The 19,595-nt window shown below is 41.0% G+C and overlaps 1 protein-coding gene and 1 long non-coding RNA gene across 2 annotated transcripts in view; one reads left to right on the forward strand and one right to left on the reverse strand.

Moving 5' to 3' along the window:
• Positions 1-19,595, forward strand: part of SLC22A3 (solute carrier family 22 member 3) — an 88,015-nt gene that overhangs the window by 27,874 nt on the left and 40,546 nt on the right. The window contains exons 2-4 of the mRNA XM_025866433.2: positions 14,747-14,850; positions 17,200-17,354; positions 18,850-19,018. Of these exons, the coding sequence (XP_025722218.1) occupies positions 14,747-14,850; positions 17,200-17,354; positions 18,850-19,018 (428 nt within the window). The remainder of the gene's footprint in view (positions 1-14,746; positions 14,851-17,199; positions 17,355-18,849; positions 19,019-19,595) is intronic.
• On the reverse strand, positions 7,239-10,935 carry LOC141373018 (uncharacterized). The gene is made up of 2 exons (XR_012378639.1): positions 10,818-10,935; positions 7,239-7,507 (listed from the first exon to the last, which is right to left on the reverse strand). It is a non-coding gene; the product is annotated as an uncharacterized lncRNA (long non-coding RNA).

A 19,595-nucleotide genomic window follows, 5' to 3' on the forward strand; every position in this document is an offset into this window, starting at 1 on the left:
TCCCTCTCTCGCTGTGTCTCCCTCTGTCAAATAAAATAAATAAAATCTTAAGAAAGAAAAAAGTATATGTGCTGACCATGTCACCTGTTTTTCTTTTTCCCATCATCTAGCCTGGAGGGCCTTGTTTCCAAAACGTGGAGTCATTTTATATATACTGATCATGTCCTTTACATGTCTTCATATCTCCTGATTATTTTAGAGGACTATTCTCAGGGAAGGGTTACAAAATCAGTTCCAGGAAGAACATGTGGTCACTTTCACTAACACTGGGGCTAATCTAGACAGATCCTATATTTATTTATTTTTTTTAAAAAAACAGGGGTTGAAAAAACTTAGGGGGGAAAATGGATTTCTATGAAAGATCATGCATATTTTATTTTAGGGGGTTAATGTTAAGAGTTTTACTGAAGAATCCATATAACTTAGCAAGTTGCTTTACATATTTTTTATAAAAAAGACTTGTTTTGTAATAAGTTGGGATATGGGAATATATTTTGTTTTCTCTAGCTTTTATTTTATTGTAAGAATTTTTATTTTATTAGAATTTTATTTGTAAGAATAAATTGTAAGAATATATTATAGTGTAAGAATTTTATTTTAGAATTTTATTCTAAGAATATAGTATATAATACATTTTACTGTAAGAATTTTATTCTAAGAATATAGTATATAATACATAAACATACAAAATAGATGTTAAACGACTGTTTATGTGATTGGTAGGGTTTCCAGTCAACAGTAATAGGCTGTTAGTAGTTCATTCTGGGGGGAGTCAAATGAACATGAATTTTTAACTGAACAGGGGATTGTGTCCCAAACCCCTGTGTTGTTGAGGGGTCAACTGGACATTCAGATGCTAGGATTCATGCTTTTCGTGGGGAAGCTCACTCACTTAATTTCTAGCTGGTCCCCCAGTTTGAGGCTCTGGTCTCTTACATCCTTAGCCAATAGGATTTTTGCTTTCTCTCACCCAAGCTATATGTAGGTTGGTGAATGTACTCAATTAATAAATGAAAAAGTGAATCTGGATTTTTATTTTCTTTTTCTAAAGTGAATTAAACTGGATAAAATTGGGATTTATTTATATATACTGATCATGTCCTTTACATGTAGCAAAATATTCCTTGGTTCTGTTTTCAAAATTCCAAGTAGATGTGATAGAACTACTTTTGGTACCCATAAATGTCCCCAAGTCTCTTGCTGCATAATAGGTTAATTTGGTACCTTCTTTTCCTGAAACCAAAGAATCATAAAAGGAAGTGAATGAGATACAACTTCAGCCCTAATAACATAATACCTACATGATAATATTGAATTTTCCACATTTAAAGGCCACAGGAAGGGAGCTTTCAGACTAGAACATAATTGTAAAATGAGTGTTTTCTTTCATAAGAAGACTAGATAGCTCCTACTGACAGAAATATGTTCTTCACAATTTTCGATTTTAAAAATTGTCTCCATTCCACTGGACTCGTGGGAGATAAAACTGAATGAAGTTCAATGTCATTATGTGCAATGTTGGAATTGTGGAGTAAGAGATTTCTAATCACCAGAGGACCAGGCTGAAAGAGGCGGCTGTAAAATTGAGCTGTTATCAGCTGCTCTATATCACAGGGGTGTCAGAGTTTGCAGTGTCAGCCCAGATAAGTTAATTTCCTGCCAGCACAAGAGTCTACAGTCCTTAGAAGAACACAAAGGATTCAGAGAGGCTGAAGTGACGGTTACCTGCCAGCCTTAGGCCCTGTCCTTTGACATCTCGAGCCAGTAGGACATGCAAGAAACAGGAAATGGGATTGTGCTGGGGGTGGTAGTGGGTGGAGAAGGGCAGTCAATAGAGACTGACTCTGGGTGGTCCTGGGCCTTGGATTTAGCAGATAAGGACTTCAATATTATTATCAATAACTACATTCAACCAATTATATGATGTTCAAAGAACTAAAGGAAAAGTGGTCTTAATGAACGAGTTGATAATCTCTACAGAGAAATGGAAACTATTTTTAAAAAGGAAATTCTAGAGCTGGAAAGTGTAATAACTGAGATGAGAAGTTCAGTAAATGGGCTCAGTAGCAGATTGGAGATGGCAGAAGGAAGAATAAGTGATTTTGAAGGTGGATCAATGGAGATGACCCAATCCTAAGAAGATAAAGAAAAAAGATTGAGGACAAACAGTGCCCCAGAGACCCGAAGGATATTATCAAAGGGTCCGGTACATAAAATCCCACTTCTGCCTGAGCATTAGGCTTCAGACCAGGTAGGAATGTCAAAGAGGGAGGGCTGCATTCTGCCGTGAAAGCTCACTTACCACAACTGGATTTGCCAGGAGAAAGAGTGGACTTGCCTTAAGCATCAGGGCTTTAGCTGTACCTTGAGAGAGGTTCTTGATTTATGTTTTTGCATTTTTAATTATTTCTTATATTTGATGTGGAAAGTAAATATTATTGAGAGACTTGTTTTTCCTAAATAGGCTCCATGCCCAACGTGGGTCTTGAACTCATGATCCAGAGAACAAGAGTCACATGCTCTACCCACTGAGCCAGCCAGGTGCCCCTATTGAGAGACTTTTAAGAAAATAATCTTCCCACCCGACCCTCACTCATCTCTAATTCTGTACTAGAAATTATCTCAAACAGAGTTGCCAGGAAGACCTCCCCACTCCACCCCATATCAACCTGCATCCAACTCTGGAAGCCCCTTCTTTCTTCTTCCCCTTGCCATGCTTACATTATTTCCCTCAACCAATCTCCTTCCCCACCCTTCTAATATATGGCTTTACAGTCAGTATAGAATTTTTCCAAAGTGGACATAGCTTTATGTTTTTCTAATAAAATACATAAAAATAGTACATACCCAATTCAAAAACAATTAAAAAAAACACACAAAAAAGTATGGAAAAAAATTACCTATCATACAACCACACAGAATCTTTTGATCAGCTTAATGAGTGCCCTTCCCTCTGACATTTCTGTATATTTACACAAATACAGATAATTTTATGTGCATTTTATGTATTTCATTAGACAAGGAAGTTCACAGAGACTCAAAGCATGAGAAGGTCTTGATACACCATCGCAGGCTTTGAAGGTGGAGAGGGCCACATAGAAAGGGCCTGATAGAAGACACTAGTTGCTGAGAACAACTCTTGGCCTGCAACAGCAAGAAAATGGGACCCCAATCCCACAACCACAAAGAACTGGATTTTCCCAACAGCCTGGATGAGCTTGGAAGAAGATTCTTCCCAGAGCTTATACGTGGGAGCCCAGCCTGGCTGATACCATATGTATGAGAGACTGAGCAGGGAACACACCCAAGCCTGCCCAGACTTTTGACCTACAGAGCTATGAGATAAGGAATGGGCACTGACCTAAGCTGCTAGGTTTGTAGTAATTAGCCACACAGCAACTGAAGACTAATGCACTAAGCAAAACTAATGCAGTGCCTGTGCATTCTTTCAAGAAGCCTGTAGCAATATCCCTTGGCTTCCCTGAAGGTGGCCAACAGTTGATGTCAGAGTGTCCAACTTGAAAAATTACTAATGTAAACAGTGTGTTAGATTCTGTGTTTCTCCAACATGAATGTGTAGCAGAATCCCCTGGAGGACTAGGTCAAACACAGATTTAGGGGCCCCACCCCAGAGTTTCTGATTCAGGGAGTCTAAGGTAGACCCCACGAATCTGCATTTCTCACAAGTTTCCAGATGATGCTGTTGCTGCTGGCCCAAACACGTTGAGAACCACTGTGTTAATTCAGTTAATATTATGAAAAGAATGATTTACCAAGATGCTGTATATTTCTAAAGCTCTACTTTAATGGCTTATTTTCTAGTAAAAAGAATATTTCTAGTAAACTGCTCAGAAAGATGCATTTCACTGTGAGCCTAATCCCCATTTAGCTGTCGCTCTATGTTATTCTTCGGAATTTAGTCATCTTTCCCTTTGAGGACTATAATCCCCCTTCTTCATTATTTTTATTTTCTTAGAAATCAGCTTTATCAGAAAACGTGGCTATGTTATTTTGGGACATAGCTTAAGAAGTCAACAGCAATTATCTGCAATAAGAATAAATACCAGTAAAATAAAGATCTACCTGATTGCAGTTATTTACTAAAGACCAAAGGTATAAAAAAAAAAGGAAAGTGCAGAGCCTCACTGTGTCTGAACAGTAAAGGTATAAGACCTACACTGGAAAATATAAGAATCCAGCAAAATGGAGCTATGGGGCACTGGCTGTCAGTCATCCCAGGTCAAGAAGCAACAGGCCCCCACCCTTAGCCTCTCACAGAGGTTAACATATTAGTCACTAGTTAGTGCATCATTTTGTTCATCTTCCCAGAACATTCATTGTCAAGTGACGTAATGAAGTATCTGAGATTATAGACACTCACTTGATTAAGAAGTCATGTGACTTGGTTCTATACAATTGATCTTCAATCATGAACCATTCTCTTTAAGTCTTGTACTAATACTGATCACCTTATACCTTTTTTTTTTGGAATAACTGACTGACTGAATCAGTCAGTGAACAAACATCTATTGAGTGTCTGCAGAGTGTCAAGCGAGTAAATATCGATTCCATCATTTGATCCTGAGTTCAATCCAACTCAGGCCGTGTGGTAGCTTTGGTAAGGGAGGGCAGGGCATCTTGACAGATGACAATGGTCCTCACTGCTGTTCACAGTGTGTGTGTGTGTGTGGGGGGGTAATTCCCCAGAAATCAGTCTGGCAGTTCTACTACGGAGGCATGAGTGGATGCTGGATGACAGAATAGCTAATGTGTCCTGCATGTGGGGTCCAAGGCACTTCTCTGTAATTCTGCTAAGGGTCTCTTCTAACCCGTGGGTCTAGTAGGTCAGATACATGTTCCTTTTTGACCATCCTTGCTCCCAGTGTGGAAGGTGCTCATACACAGATGGTCAAAGCCTGGCTGGAGGCTCAGTTCCTAAATCATGTCCTGGTTTAGCACAGGACCAGCCTTCTAGAAAGGGGCACACCTGCTAACACCGGGTTTGTGGCCACAGGATCCGCTGGTAAGCCTGGCATCTGGGGATATACTCCTGAATCTCCAGAATTGGCTCCAACGTGGAAGGCCAAGAGTCCAGAGAGTAAAATCTAAACTAGCTGCTCCTGGATGAGCCTTTGCATGGGTCTTTCCTTCTAGATGGAATTGCATTAAATCAAGGTGGCGATTAAAGATGGTTAATTCATGGAAAATATGATTGGCACTATTTGTTTCCTCAGTAATTCAAAACTGATAACTCACCTATTAAAATGTATCATTTTGAATAGACTCCTCCACACACAGAATCATGAATTTAAAATAGAGTAGTGCTTGCTGAAAGGATCATGAGCTGCTTCTTCACCATTCCTTTACCTGGTTTCCCTGAATAATAGAGCCCGGGACAAGAGCTTGCATACTAATTCTTGATCAGGACGTGCAACCCCAGGGAAGGGAGAGTGAAGGAGGAAAGAGAAGAAGCAGGGATGGAGGGAGGGCGAACCAGGGGGGTGGAACCCCACACTGGCCACAGGTCCACAGCAAACACTGCCTGGTGCTCAGCCTTCAGGCATCTCCCCTGAGGCCACATGGACCAGTGAGATCTCAGAGTAGCCACGGTAGGGTAGGACTCCTCTCTTCTCCCATTGTCCACCTTCTGTTGGTCAGTCTGAACCACGAGGCTTCAGTTCCTTCCCACGTCTGTGTTGTCAGGCCCTCTCCGCCTGGGCAGCCAGCACATTTGAGGGTCCAGGCTGGCCCCTGGGCGGGTGTACCACGTTGTACACAGGACTTCGTGCTGAATTCCTCAGCCCAGGCAGTGTGGTGGCTGGCCTTTCCAGTGAGAGAAGGATCCGTGCTTTCTCCAGGATGCTACACTGGGGAAGCAAGATGCACCACCGAGGGAAATGTAGCTGTGCAGATCTGGATCCAGTATGGAGTTCACCCTGAATTCCAAGGGGCTGGAACCAGGAAGGGAGAGCTGTCTTTTTTTTTTTCCCCCAGTAATGCTTCATTTTATACAGAAACTTTGAAAATATCCCGATTGATATGTATATTAGTTTCTTAGGGCTGGCATCACAAATTACTTTGTGTTGTGTTGTGTTAACAGCAGAAATTTATTCTTTCATCGTTCTGGAGGCCGTAAGTCTGAAGTCTGATTTCAGAGGCCTGCTCCCTCCGAAAGCTCTAGGGGAGAATCTGCTCCTTGCCTCCTATTCTATTCTACTCTACTCTACTCTACTCTACTCTACTCTACTCTATTCTATTACCTTCTAGTGTTGGTGGCTATTATGGGCTGAGATATATTCATTCCCCACTCCCAAGTCATATGTACCTCCGACTGTGACTGTATTTGGAGATAGAATCTTCAAGTGGAAAGCAGGCTGAAATGAAGTCATCAGGGTGGGCTCTGATCCAAATGGCCAATGACCTTATTAGAAGAGGTCAGGACACAAACACACACAAAGACAGAGCCCATGCAAAGACATGGGGAGAAGGTGGCCTACAAGTCAAAACTTGTCTACAGGTCAAGGGGAGAGGCCTCACCAACCCTGTTGACACCTCGGTCCTAGACTTTCAGCCTCCAGAATGCTGACAAAATAAATTTCAATTTCTGTTGTTTCAGCCGCAGCCTGCGGTACTTTGTCATGGTAGCCCCTCAGATGAATACACAGGTGATCCTTGGCGTTGCTTAGCAGGCACCTCCTGTGCCTCCCCATGCTGTTCTCCCCATGTGTGTGTCTGTGTCCCTGTTTTCTCTCCTTATAAGGACAGCAGTCATGGGATTAGGGCCCACTCTGATCCAGTATAACCTCATTCTAACTAATTACATCTGCAAAGACCCTATTTCTAAATTAGGTCATATTCTGAAGATCTAGACAGACAAAAATTAAGGAGGGACACTATTCAATCCAGTATAATATGCAGAATATGCAAAAATTAACTATCCCCAGGCAGGTATTTACATAGCTGAGAACCTCTATACCAGCGGGTTTCAATTTCAGCTGCTCATTGGACTAGATTCTGATTGAACTGGGTCAGGAGGAGGCTTAGACATTTTTTCCCAATTATCCCAGTAATTCTAATGAGCAGCCAGTGTGGAAAACCACATTTTAAAACCACCAGTAAAAAACAAACAAACAAAAAAACCCACCAGTAATGTCATTTACTATTATCATTATCATTATATCACTAATCCTTATAATAAAATTGGTAACATTTATCAGACATTTAATATATCTTAGGCATTGGGTAAAATACTCTATATATTTTATTTCAGTGATGCCGTCACTCCAATCCTTACCCTCATTTTATAGATGGGGACACAGAGGGTCGAAGAGGTTCAGGACACAGGGCTAGCAGAGGTAGACCACCAGATGGCTGACCCCAGCACGGCGGCTTCTCTGCCCTTAGATGTGCACAAATGCAGAACCTCTCATCATGCTCTGGTCTGTAGACATCCTCGGTTATGTAGGGAAATCATAAACACTTTAAGATGAGTAACTGCATGTCTTCTCTACAAAGAAACAAAATGGTCTGAGCTTCTAAGATTGGAGGGTGAGTGGTAGAGCATAAGTTAATACACAACCAGGCACTCTTACTATTATAGTAAATTCAGTTTTGCATTTTTCCTAATTTCACAAGCCCAGACAAAAAGCCATGCCCTTAAAGAACATCTTTACATTATATTTTGAGGTTTATCTGCTTAGCCATACCTGAAGGCATGGCCAATATCACCCTTGGAAGACAGCTTAAGTGACAGCTTGTATGAGCCTTTTCTTACATATGGCACCTCTTCGTGCCAAGCAACATGGCGTGCCAGGTGTTCTAAGTGACAATGGCAGACGTTAGGTTTCCTCTCCTGGTCTTGCTCTCATCTCCCTGGAATCTTGTTCTGTCCTGGGGCCAGGACATCTGTTCTGGGCCTTTCCATTTACGACCTTGCAGATTCTTCCTCTGTCCTCTAGAACTTTCTCCTCCCTCTGCTCTGAACTCTCTTGATGTCTCTGGTTTCCTGAGAAAGAAACTGTCCTACCCATGGGACATGCACTGCATTCCCTGTTGAGTGGAATAGAGACAAGTGGTTCTTCAGCTTCAAATCAGAACTTGACACCCCCACATGCTGCAGGCAGACCTGAACCTCATTAGCATTCATGCTCCTGTGACTTGGGCTGCCCATCACTCTGCTCAAATACCTTTCTTTTCCCCCTTTTTTCCTTCCAAATCCAGCTCATTGTTGAAGGATCAGATTATGTCCCACCTTCTTCACGAATCTGACTGCTTTGGACCCACCAGTCATTCCTTTCTCTGAGGCCCTCCTGCATTTTATAGTCAACCCCTTTCGGTTCTGATCTCAAGTGCTCCACATTTGCTTCACATACGTTGACCTTGGCTCTCTAAGCTACATAATAAGCTCCTCACAGAGGCAGAAACAAAGTGTGCAGATCACTGGTACTTCTCCCAGCCTCATCTGTATCAGCACACCCCTGGAAGCTTCTGTAAATACCTGATGTTTAGTTCTCATAGCTGCAGTTTATTGTGATGGTTTGTACATAGCAGAAAGTCATTAACTGTTTGATAGTAAGATGCCCATATAGGAGCGCCTGGTGGCTCAGGTGATTAAGTGTCTGACTCTTGATTTCAGCTCAGGTCATGATCTCAGGGTCATGAGATCGAGCCCCACATCAGGCTCCATGCTCAGCACAAGAGTCTGCTTAAGATTCTCTTTCTCTCCCTCTGCCCCTCCCTGCCCTGCTCACACTCTGTCTCTCTCTAAAAAAAAAAAAAAAAAAAATGCCCATATAAGTGATCAGATCATGTTAAAGAAATTTTCATTATGACTAGAATTACTAACGATATCCTTTCCCCTCATGGAGGCCCAGCCCATATTATCCTCTTTATGATGACAATAATTTTTAACCATTATTAGACTCTGTTATGGTGGCTTGGTGTTGACCTCCTGCCCATGGAGGTCGAAGTGTAATCGGCCGATGCTAAATGTAGCCAGGGGCACCCCACACCTGACGTCACACCAAAGGCACACATGCTGATTTGAATACCGATGAAGAGTTTAATGGCCACTGGTTTCGAACTAAAAGCTGATTAGGAATTGTTCATTTGATAACTCATCCTTAGAAGATGGAAACAAAGGCACATATGGTCATTTGATGTCAGCAGTACAAGCAACTCCCACAGCAGAACAAACAACTAATGAGTATTATTCCTCACAGACGTGACCGAGGTCAGATAATGTGATGTCCTCTAACCTGAGACCCGCTTACAACTAATGAGTATTATTCCTCACAGACGTGACCGAGGTCAGATAATGTGATGTCCTCTAACCTGAGACCCGCTTACCTAACAGTCTGTTCCAGAGACATCTGTGGAAAAGCCAGCCTCTGGTCCTCTGGGTCCACTCCCTGTAGCAAGTCCCCTCCTGAGTTTCTAAGTCTTTTGCACACCTGCATTATTTTTACCTTGCTTATCACCTCTGACCTTTATATGCTGGAGATGTTCTGTTGCTCTAGTCTTAAGGATGATTTAGAAATCAAAACTTTAACATGTATCTAACAGTAACTTGTCCCAGCATTTTTTATCATTGTAGCTCAAATTAACATAATGTCTATTTGGATTGTAACAACTAGGAAAAGCTGAGAAATACCCCTGGTTAGGAGCCCTTCAAAAGTATCTAATTAGGCTGGAGTTGTGCTTTCTGCAAAATGAAGCAGCGTAATCCTTAATCCTTCCAGCATTACATGAAGAATTATTTGAGTGTTTTATCAGATCGGCTTTCTGCTCATGCCAAGGGGAGTAATTCTCTTTGTGTAAAAGTGATTTTGAAGATTAGTAATGAACAGAATGGGTACACATGGATTTATGAGTTTTTAAAAATAATTTTTAAATGTCTTTGCATGTGTACACTTAAAAAATAAAAAGGAGATATCTCACTTGTTCTTGATAAATGGCCTTAGGAGAAAAACATAAATGCTTGTGTCCTTGATTCAGACTTTGGTGAGTTTGACAAGAGGTAGGTTTTAGGTCTCTGTGGGAACTACAACAAACTTTTAGTACTTTATTTCAGGAAAAAGTCCTTAGGGGCGCCTGGATGGCTCAGTCGTTAAGCATCTGCCTTCGGCTCAGGTCCTGGGATCAAGTCCCACGTTGGGTTCCCTGCTTGGTGGGGAGTCTGCTTCTCCCTCTCCCACTCCCCCTGCTTGTGCTCCCTCTCTCGCTGCGTCTCTCTTTCTGTGTCAACTAAATAAATAAAATCTTTAAAAAAAAGAAGTCCTTACCCTATGAAGCTCATGGGCTTCATTGCCTGTTAACCTCTCTTTAAAGATGAAAACATATCACAGACCCAGAGCTGTTACCCTTACCGTAGCAGGCAGTGAGCTCAGAGCTGATTAGGAAGTGCTGGGCCCAGGAGGCAGGGGTCTGCCTCCTGGATGTTATGAGTAAGAGCCAAAACCAAGCCCCTGAATGCTTGTGTCCACTGTGTTGGTCCCTGTACTGGAAACACAAGTGTGTGTGTGTGTGTGTGTGTGTACATTTCCTTACATAATTTAGGTTACTTTATTTTGTACTTTTGATAGCTAACAGGCTCCCAGTCTTCAAGGCAGAAATCAGGCTAGGTATTTCAAGCAGGAAGGGATTTAGCAAAAGGATTTGGATTTGAGTTGTTTTGGAAGGGCTAGAAAAGCACAGAGGGGAGAGATTAGGAAGGTCAGCACCTGCAAAGCCCTTGCCCTGTGGGCCAGTATGGAGCCTGTGGGCCAGTATCTCTGGGCCCCCATGTGGAAGGCGAGTCGTTAGAAACGCTGACTGACCTCTAGGCCACCAGCCACTGTTGTCACTGCCACGATTAGAGCTGGAGCTGCTGCCACGTCCAGCAGCAGAATCACCACTACCTCCTTCCTGTTTTCTGATCTTGCAGTTACTCTCCCCTCCCCCACTGGCAGAACCTAAATAGAACCTGCTGGCAAGGGGTTCTGGGAAATGTAGTGTCCACACCACCAGCCCCTGGGATGCAGAACAATAGGTAGCCCAGATGGCATCATAGTACTTTAGAGAATGTTACCGCAGAACTTTAACCACTTAGATGTTCATTTTCAGTTAAAATATGAAAAAATATTTATTTTAATATGAAATATGAAAAAATCCTTTTTGACAGTTTCTCTTAAGGTAGAGTGAAAAAGATAATTTTATTTTAAAGAATATTTTGTGGATTTAAAGACCATGGGAGGGTATTTTAATTCATACAATTCAAAAGCAGCTGAACAAATCCATTGAAAGGATAGCTCTTGCTGGGCCTTGCTATGTCATCTTTGGAAAGCTTGCCTGCGTCCCCAGCTAATCCAGTTATCTGAAGTACAGCTGGGGGAGGCAAATTCTACTCTTTGGGAATTTCTATTTGACACTGGCTGCCACTTTTCTGAAGCAAAATGTTTTCTCTGGCAGTCAAATTGCCTGTTTGATTTCTGAGATCGGATACACTTTTATTCTTGGTGCATTCTTTTGTTTGTTTGTTTTTATTTTAATTCCAGTGTAGTTAATGTACAGTATTATTTTTTTCTCTTTCATACATTTATTTTTTTATAATTTCTTTATTATGTTATGTTAGTCCCCATACAGTACATCATTGGTTTTTGATGTAGTGTTCCATGCAGTATTATGTTGCTGTCACGTGTATAGTATAGTTCCATACATCACTGGTGCTCATCACGACAAGTGCCCTCCTTCATCCCCATCACCTATTTCACCCCTCCCCCCACCCACCTCCCCTCTGGTAACCACCAGTGTGTTCTCTGTAGTTAAGAGTTTGTTTGTTTCTTGATTTGTCTCTCTCTCTTTTTTTTGTTTTGTTTCTTAAATTCCGTATATGAGTGAAATCATATGGTATTTGTCTCTCTCTGACTGACATATTTTGCTTACCATTATACTCTCTAGCTCCATCCATGTTGTTGCAAATGGCAAGATTTCATTCTTTTTTATGGCTGAATAATATTCCATTATATATATATATATATATATACATATATATATACCACATCTTCTTTATCCATTCACCTATTGATGGACACTCGGGCTGCTTCCATAGTTTGGCTGTTATAAATAATGCTGCAATAAACATAGGGGTGCATATATCCTTTTGAGTTAGTGTTTTTGGACTTTTTAGGTAGATACCTTGTAGTGCAATTACTAGATTATAGAGTAGTTCTATTTTTAACTTTTTGAGGAAACTCCATACTGTTTTCCACAGTGGCTGCACCAGTTTGCATTCCCACCAAGAAGGTTCCTTTTTCTCCACGTCCTTGCCAACACTTGTTTCTTGTATTTTTGATTTTAGCCATTCTTATAGGTGTGAGGTGATATCTCATTGTAGTTTTGATTTGCATTTCCCTGATGATGAGTGATGTTGAGCATCTTTTCATGTGTCTGTTGGTCATCTGGATGTCTTCTTTAGAGAAATGTCTGTTCATGTCTTCTGCTCACTTTTGTAATTTAAAAAATTTTTTAAAGATTTATTTATTTGAGAGAGAGAGAGCAGGGGGAGGAGCAGAGGGAGAGAGAGAAACAGACTCCCCGCTGAACATGGAACCTGACGTGGGCTTGATCCCACAACCCTGAGATCATGACCTGAGCTGAAGGCAGACACTTAACCGACTGATCTGCCAAGGTGCCCCTCATGTCTTCTGCTCATTTTTTAAACTGGATTATTTGTTTTTGGGTTTTGAGTTTTGTAAGTTCTTTGTATATTTTGGGTACTAACCCTTTATCGGATATGTCATTTGCAAATATTTTCTCCCATTCTGTAGGTTGCCTTTTAGTTTTGTTGATTGTTTCCTTTGCAGTACAGAAGCTTTTTATTTTGCTGTAGTCCCAATAGTTTATTTTTGCTTTTATTTCCCTTGCCTCAGGAGACACATCTAGAAAAATATTGCTACAACTGATGTCAGAGAAATTACTGCCTGTGTTTTCTTCTAGGATTTTTATGGTTTCAGGTCTCACATTTAGGTCCTTTATCCATTTTGAGTTTATTTTTGTATATGGTGTAAATAAGCCGTCCAGTTTCATTCTTTTGCATGTGGCTGTCCTCTAATTGCACTCTCTATATGTTGAATTCCAATGGGAAATTCTTTCAGATAATTAATCGTCTGCAATTTTACTTAAAATTGTTGCACCCTGAGAAAGCAGTACCTAAATGGATGATAAAACTCATTTAAATCACCACAGTTCCTACTCCCATGTGTATATGTAAATCTTTTTTTACTTTTTTAACCTCCATACGTCTTCCCAGCAACTCTGTGAGGTGGGCCAGCTACTCATGCTCCTGTTTTTTTCCAGCTATGTTAAGTGACAGATCATGGGTGAGGTTCCATAAATAAGTGTGACGGTTTGCTTATGATTGTGTATTTACGAATGGCCTTCAAGTTGGGGTGGGCTTGCCCACCTTGTGTACCTTTGGAGGTACACAAAACCAATCACAGGGTGGGAAGGGCTGGAGTACTTTGAAGGGAATCCATTGTCAGGTCCTCAGCTCATGTAGGTCCAAAATGGATCTTCCTGAGACTATGCATGCAATGAGGATGCAGGTCCTTTTTCCTAATGCCCTTCTCCCACTTTGCTAAAGGAATCCTACCCCTCTCCCATCCCTCTGTGATGCACCCACCTGAGGCTTAAAAACCTGTGGGGAACCAAACAGTGGGACAGTTTGGACTATTGGTTTGGCTATTAAGAAGGTAATGAAGAAAGTAAATGACCCTAATGATTTGATTAAACAACTCTTTGTAAGTGTGGTGGTTTCCTTTTACTTCCTTGCAGCAAGATTTTAGGAGAACTTAAATGGCCTGTAGGTTAATAGAAAAGCAAAACTAATTTTGATGGTGGATCGCTATGTGAGTCTCAGCATGTAACTAAGAAGGAGCCAGAAGAATTGAATGATGTTGCTCTAACAAAACTCTCTCCGTTCTCATTAATTCACTTATACAAACAAGTTTTCCTGGCACATAAATTTTTAAAAATGAAAAAAGGGAGCAGAATTGATGTTTAGCCTTAACTGGTTCTGGTAATAAACAATCTTCCTCCACAGATTACATGAACCAGCTGGAAAACCCCGGGCTTTCTTAACATTCTTCTAGAAATACAGAGGTGCATTTCCAACAAAATGTTATTCTGTGCAATAAATCTTTTTCAAAATTCATCAGATTTTCTGTTTTCATCCGTGGTGGTCTACTAACTGTAATTATAACTCAATGGGAAAGAATGCGAATCTTTAGAGACATTGTCACAGGAAAAAATTTTTTTAATTAAATGTCAATTTATATACATAATTTTTACACACAGAACTATTTTACCTCACCATTAATGGAATACACATTAAGGCAAAACACAATAAAACATTTTCTACTTACAATACTAGGATGTAAGTATGTGGGAACAAAAATAAGAATTCAAAGAGAAAAAAAAATTGACTTCAGATTGAGACTATTGAAGAGCTTGTTTTTACTGGGTGATGGTAGGTGGCCAATGGCTCCAGTGTTTAGACTATTGGATACAGTGAATTACATCTCTGGCAGTTATTGAAACTGATAAAACATTTATACATCAATATAAAATATGCATGTGATACATTTAAAAATTTTAAGGAGTGGGTTTGGGCAAAAATGTTTAATGATCGCTGATTTTGACAGAAGACCAGGTATATTTAGGATAAGCAGGGTCATAAGTCTCCCATGTATTTGCTTTGTTTTCCCAGTTTGACCTCGTGTGTGTCAATGCTTGGATGCTGGACCTCACACAGGCTGTCCTAAACCTGGGCTTCTTGGCTGGAGCCTTCACCTTGGGCTATGCAGCAGACAGGTAGGCACGGATGTGACAGCGGTTGACAGCACTAGAACATGATGCACACGTGTGGAGATGAAAATGATGTTAGCCATTAGAAAACAATTTTTGCTAAACTTGGAAAAAATCTTAATCTCTCTACTTGCGACATTCATGCTTATTTGGTTGGACTAATTCTCTCCTTGCTCACCTCCATCTCCTTACTCCTTGAACTGCACGAATGGATGGGGCTGCTCCCAGTGGGTCTGCAGGCATCTGAGTGGAAACACAAACACCAGAAATGCAGTAACTTCGTCGTGGGGCCAATGGCTGGCTGGCTGAACACAGCAGAGGCGATTCCATGTTCTTCCATAACTTACTGGTCGTGGTCTGATTAATTTAGTCAGAGTTGGCTCCTTCCAAATATGTTTCATTTAATTTTTTTAAGAAATCCTTGTATTTTATTCTGTAAGTTAAAAATTCTGCAGAAAAGTTTTTCCAAAGACTGTTAAAAGAACTTTATCATTTAACATTCATAAATATACCAGTTAATGGCAGACATGGTGAGTTGTGTATATTGAGGATAGTCAGGCTTTCTATTCAAATATCCCTGTTTGAACCATTATTGATGTTGGTTATTGTATTCATGTTGAACTATTCCTTTATCCCAATTCTAACTATGAAAATATGTGCAGTAATTTAATTATTCCTTCTATACCCCTTAGGACAGGAGTAGAAAAGCTTTGGCCATTGGTCGTGTCTGGCTGAACATCGCTCTGGTCACTCTAGCCCAGCCTGGGTGGGTCCTTGTGACCATGCTCGTGATGCACAATGCTAAGGGTACCTCTTGGAGAACGGCCCAATGCCATTAATTAGCTAATTGTAGACAATAAAATGCCCCAAATGCTTTCACCAATAGATGGTCTGCATTTTTCCAGACCAGGATTTCAAAGTGGGTAGAACCCTTGGTTTCTTTTCCTGCTCCTTCATCTGTCTCTTAGCTCTCTCTTGCAGCCCCCTGACACCCTCTTCTGCGTATGACTTTCTCCTTAATCCTTGTGTCTGATGCTCTTTCCCTGTCTTTCATCCATGTCTTTGTCTGTGGTTTCTTCTCATAGCCCTTCCCATGCATCTTTCTTTTCTTAATCTCCCCACACATCACTAGGGGAGAACCCTACCTGGCTACGACTCGCAATGGAGCCATGTCTTTTCAACACATATTTCTGATTTAAACATTAAGTTTTGCTGCTTCTGCATGTTTCTCTCTCACAATCAATAAACATATCTCCAAATAAAAGTAATTCAACTAAAGGAGGGGGGCCCTTTCTACCTATGTCCTAGCAGGGGACTGAGTGGCTATCCTCAGAGATGACTCAACGCTTTGGAGAGGAAGATAGACCCGTGAATGAGTCTGCCTTACCGCAGGGCCAGCCATCTGTCAGCTCCTCTCCTTCGTGTCGTTGAAGGAAAGGACAAGAAACAATGTAACAGGACGCCTATCTATGAGAGGACAGTGTAGGAAGGACAGGCAGTGAATTTCAAAACCTAGATAAACCAGGACGACTTCTGTCTCCACTCCGCGGACCGAAGCAAGATGCTGCATATGTGGATTTGGTGGGAATTTCTACGGGAAAGTGTTTTTGAATCAAATCTCTGAAAGGTCATGGATGACAGATTTCCACCAGCCAATAATTTGGCACACCTATACCGAACCACTTAACATCAGAATCCCAGAATATGGCACACAATAACGTGTGCCCTTCGCCTATCCTTCTAATCCTAGTTATGTAAATGATGAGGATGAAATGCAGAACTTAAGAACAGCTCACGTTGGTTGTGAGCTTCATGGTTTGTAAGGAGCTTTCACATCAGCTTCTCATTTGAGCCCCTACAACCTCACCATAGAAAGGGAGGGGGGAAGAAACAACCCACAAGCAAATAAACAAAATCTGCGTCTTGGATTGCTGAAAACATGGACCCAAGGTCGCACGGCTGGCTGATGGTTGAGCCAAAACTGAAGGCCTGGGGCCTTTTCCCTTCCCCCTTCCCACTCCACTCACAAAAATGCTATAAAATGTCCAAGCGGTGCCACCAGGGAGACCAGACGTGATAGAGAGCGTCATCTTTTTGGAAACTGCAATCCCAAAGAATGCATTCTGTGCTTTACATTTTGTCATGTCATTTCAGAGGCACATGTTCTTATTTGCCCTGGTTTTGCTATAAAACAAAATGTAGAATTTTCAACAATCCTGTACCTGGTAGTAATGCAGTCTTAAAAACAAAATTTCTATACTTAAACCTCTTTTAGCAACACTTCTAATGATAGTCTTTCTCATTGTGTCGAAGGAAACGTTGAAGGTGACTTCTTCCTCTCTCTTTCTCAAAAAGGTACGGCAGACTAGTCATTTACCTAATATCCTGTTTCGGTGTTGGCGTCACCGGTGTTGTGGTGGCATTTGCACCCAATTTCCCTGTGTTTGTGGTCTTCCGCTTCCTACAAGGTGTGTTTGGAAAGGGGACATGGATGACCTGCTACGTAATTGGTAAGACATTTCTACATCTCCATGTCTCTGACAGCCAGGGACAGGTGGCTGGGCGGTGCCGGCCAGTCAGCCCTCTTGGGGCTCCTATGCGGAGGCTTGGCGGCTGCCACAGTAATGATCTCTGCAAATAGGAAGGTGCAGGGGTGAGATTCTGACTCTTGGGAAACTAAACGCCGCCTTTGCCAAATACGGACTGTCACAAAGTACTTGGGTGAACCACTTTCTAGCACAGCCATACCACTAGCATGTTATTGCTTTGCTTTATCAGAGATTAATTTTTCTAAAAATTTCAGCAGTTCTTGAAACATTTTTAACGCGTTTTCTGTGTCTTTCTGTGATGGGGTTTGAGATGACATCCCTGTGTTCTCAATTATTATTTCTTAATTCTATTTCTTTTGTTCAAGTGGAGAACTTTTTACCATGGAGGAGATCTGACCTAAAAATGAGAAGCTCATTTGTGAACCTTTGCTCTCTTCCATAACTAGAAAGTTTGACCTTCTGGGTATGAAAGAAGGAGAACTCTCCCGTTGCTCTTTGTTCATTTTACTGGGAAAAGTCCTGGCTGCTACTTTGGTTCTGTCTCTAGTGATATCCAGAACCAGCTACCTACTCTAAGGGTCACAGTGGATTTGTGAGCAGGGAGATGCAAAAGCTCCTTTTTGATTATTGCTCCAGATCGTTAAGCTTCTAGTCCCTTCCATTACTGTTAGATAATCCCTCCCCAAGCAGTGCCCACTTTAAGGACACTTTGAAGATCTTTTTATGGGCGGGGAAGGAGAGAGTACTGGGAGGTTGCCTGTCGCTGGCTGGGGCAGAAGGGATAATTTTTGACTATGAAGCGTTTTTAAGGAGATCTGAGTCTAGGTGAATTTTCAAAGTTGTGATCTTAGGGCACGACTAAGGTAGCATATCCCAGGGTGATTGGAATAGAATTAATGACCAATAGAAATGGATGAGTTGGGGTGGGTGGAGGGGGGGAAGGATGCCCGCGGTAAAATTCCCCAGGTGATTTTTAAAGAAATATCACATAAATGGAAAGTCCAACGCCGTGGAGAGAATTATCACTTGATAGAAACTATGTGGTGATCTTGAAAAACTTATTTGTAGAATTACAATGCTCATCAATAATCTTCTAAAGAGACTATAATATGTACATCTTTAGAAATACCGTGATAGAAATCTAGCCAGTTTATTCTAGTTCTGTGTTGATAAAACAGTCATCATTTAAGCTTTCCTAAAACCAACACATATGTTCTTTGTATACCCAGAAGAGTGCTGGGCTAGGTGTGTGGGATGAGCGTGGTACGTGCTTGCCAATAACTGGCAGAGAAGAGCGTGAGCAGAAAGCATGGCTCCAGCATGTTTGGAAGACGGTACCTTTAAGAGTTCTGTACATTCTAGCAATGCCGATGGATATGATAGATGTAACATCTCTGTTTGTTTATTTTGGAACTGATCTCGAGCTTCCCTAACCTCTGTGTTTGTTTTCCTTCAGTAACGGAAATAGTAGGTTCAAAGCAAAGGAGAATTGTGGGAATAGTGGTCCAAATGTTCTTCACCCTTGGAATCATAATTCTCCCTGGAATTGCCTACTTTATCCCAAATTGGCAAGGGATCCAGCTAGCCATCACGCTGCCCAGCTTTCTCTTCCTCCTTTATTACTGGTAAAGTGGTTTTAGTCATTATTGAATTTATTCTTATTCCACAGAAATGTAGAATCTGCACTTCTAAACCACCATGAAAATGAAAGCAACTAAGGAGATTTCCTAACATCTCCAGAGTGACTATGGGCTTTGAGTATTTCTAGAGAATTTGAGAATTTATAGAGATTATTGTTTGACTAATAGTTGTTATTAACATAAATTAATAAAGTACCCAAACAGAAAATCTAAATAGAGTATTAATTATGTTTTGTTATTTTGTATATCTTCACGAACACTATAAGGCAACAAACCATATCTGCCAATATTTCAACGTGCAAATTAAATGCAATGAAACGAATTTGCTTCTCTGTGTGTTCTATTAAGCAAATTAATATTATTTAGGAATCTCCTGAGGAATAAAGAAATGTTAAGAGCATGAGAAAATTAAGTTGTCAAAAAACTACAGGTTATATGCATTTGACTCTTATGGTAGTGAAAGTATTTTGATCATTCCTCTAATTTAATTTTAATATATGGGGCAATCATTTTACATGAATTGGATCTTCACCTCTTCCTAAATGCTCATTATTACCCCAGT

This window comes from Callorhinus ursinus, unplaced genomic scaffold (genome assembly GCF_003265705.2).
Source record: "Callorhinus ursinus isolate GAN/ISIS: 27379988/994484 unplaced genomic scaffold, GSC_fseal_2.0 scaffold6, whole genome shotgun sequence".
NCBI classification, from domain to species: Eukaryota; Metazoa; Chordata; class Mammalia; order Carnivora; family Otariidae; genus Callorhinus; species Callorhinus ursinus.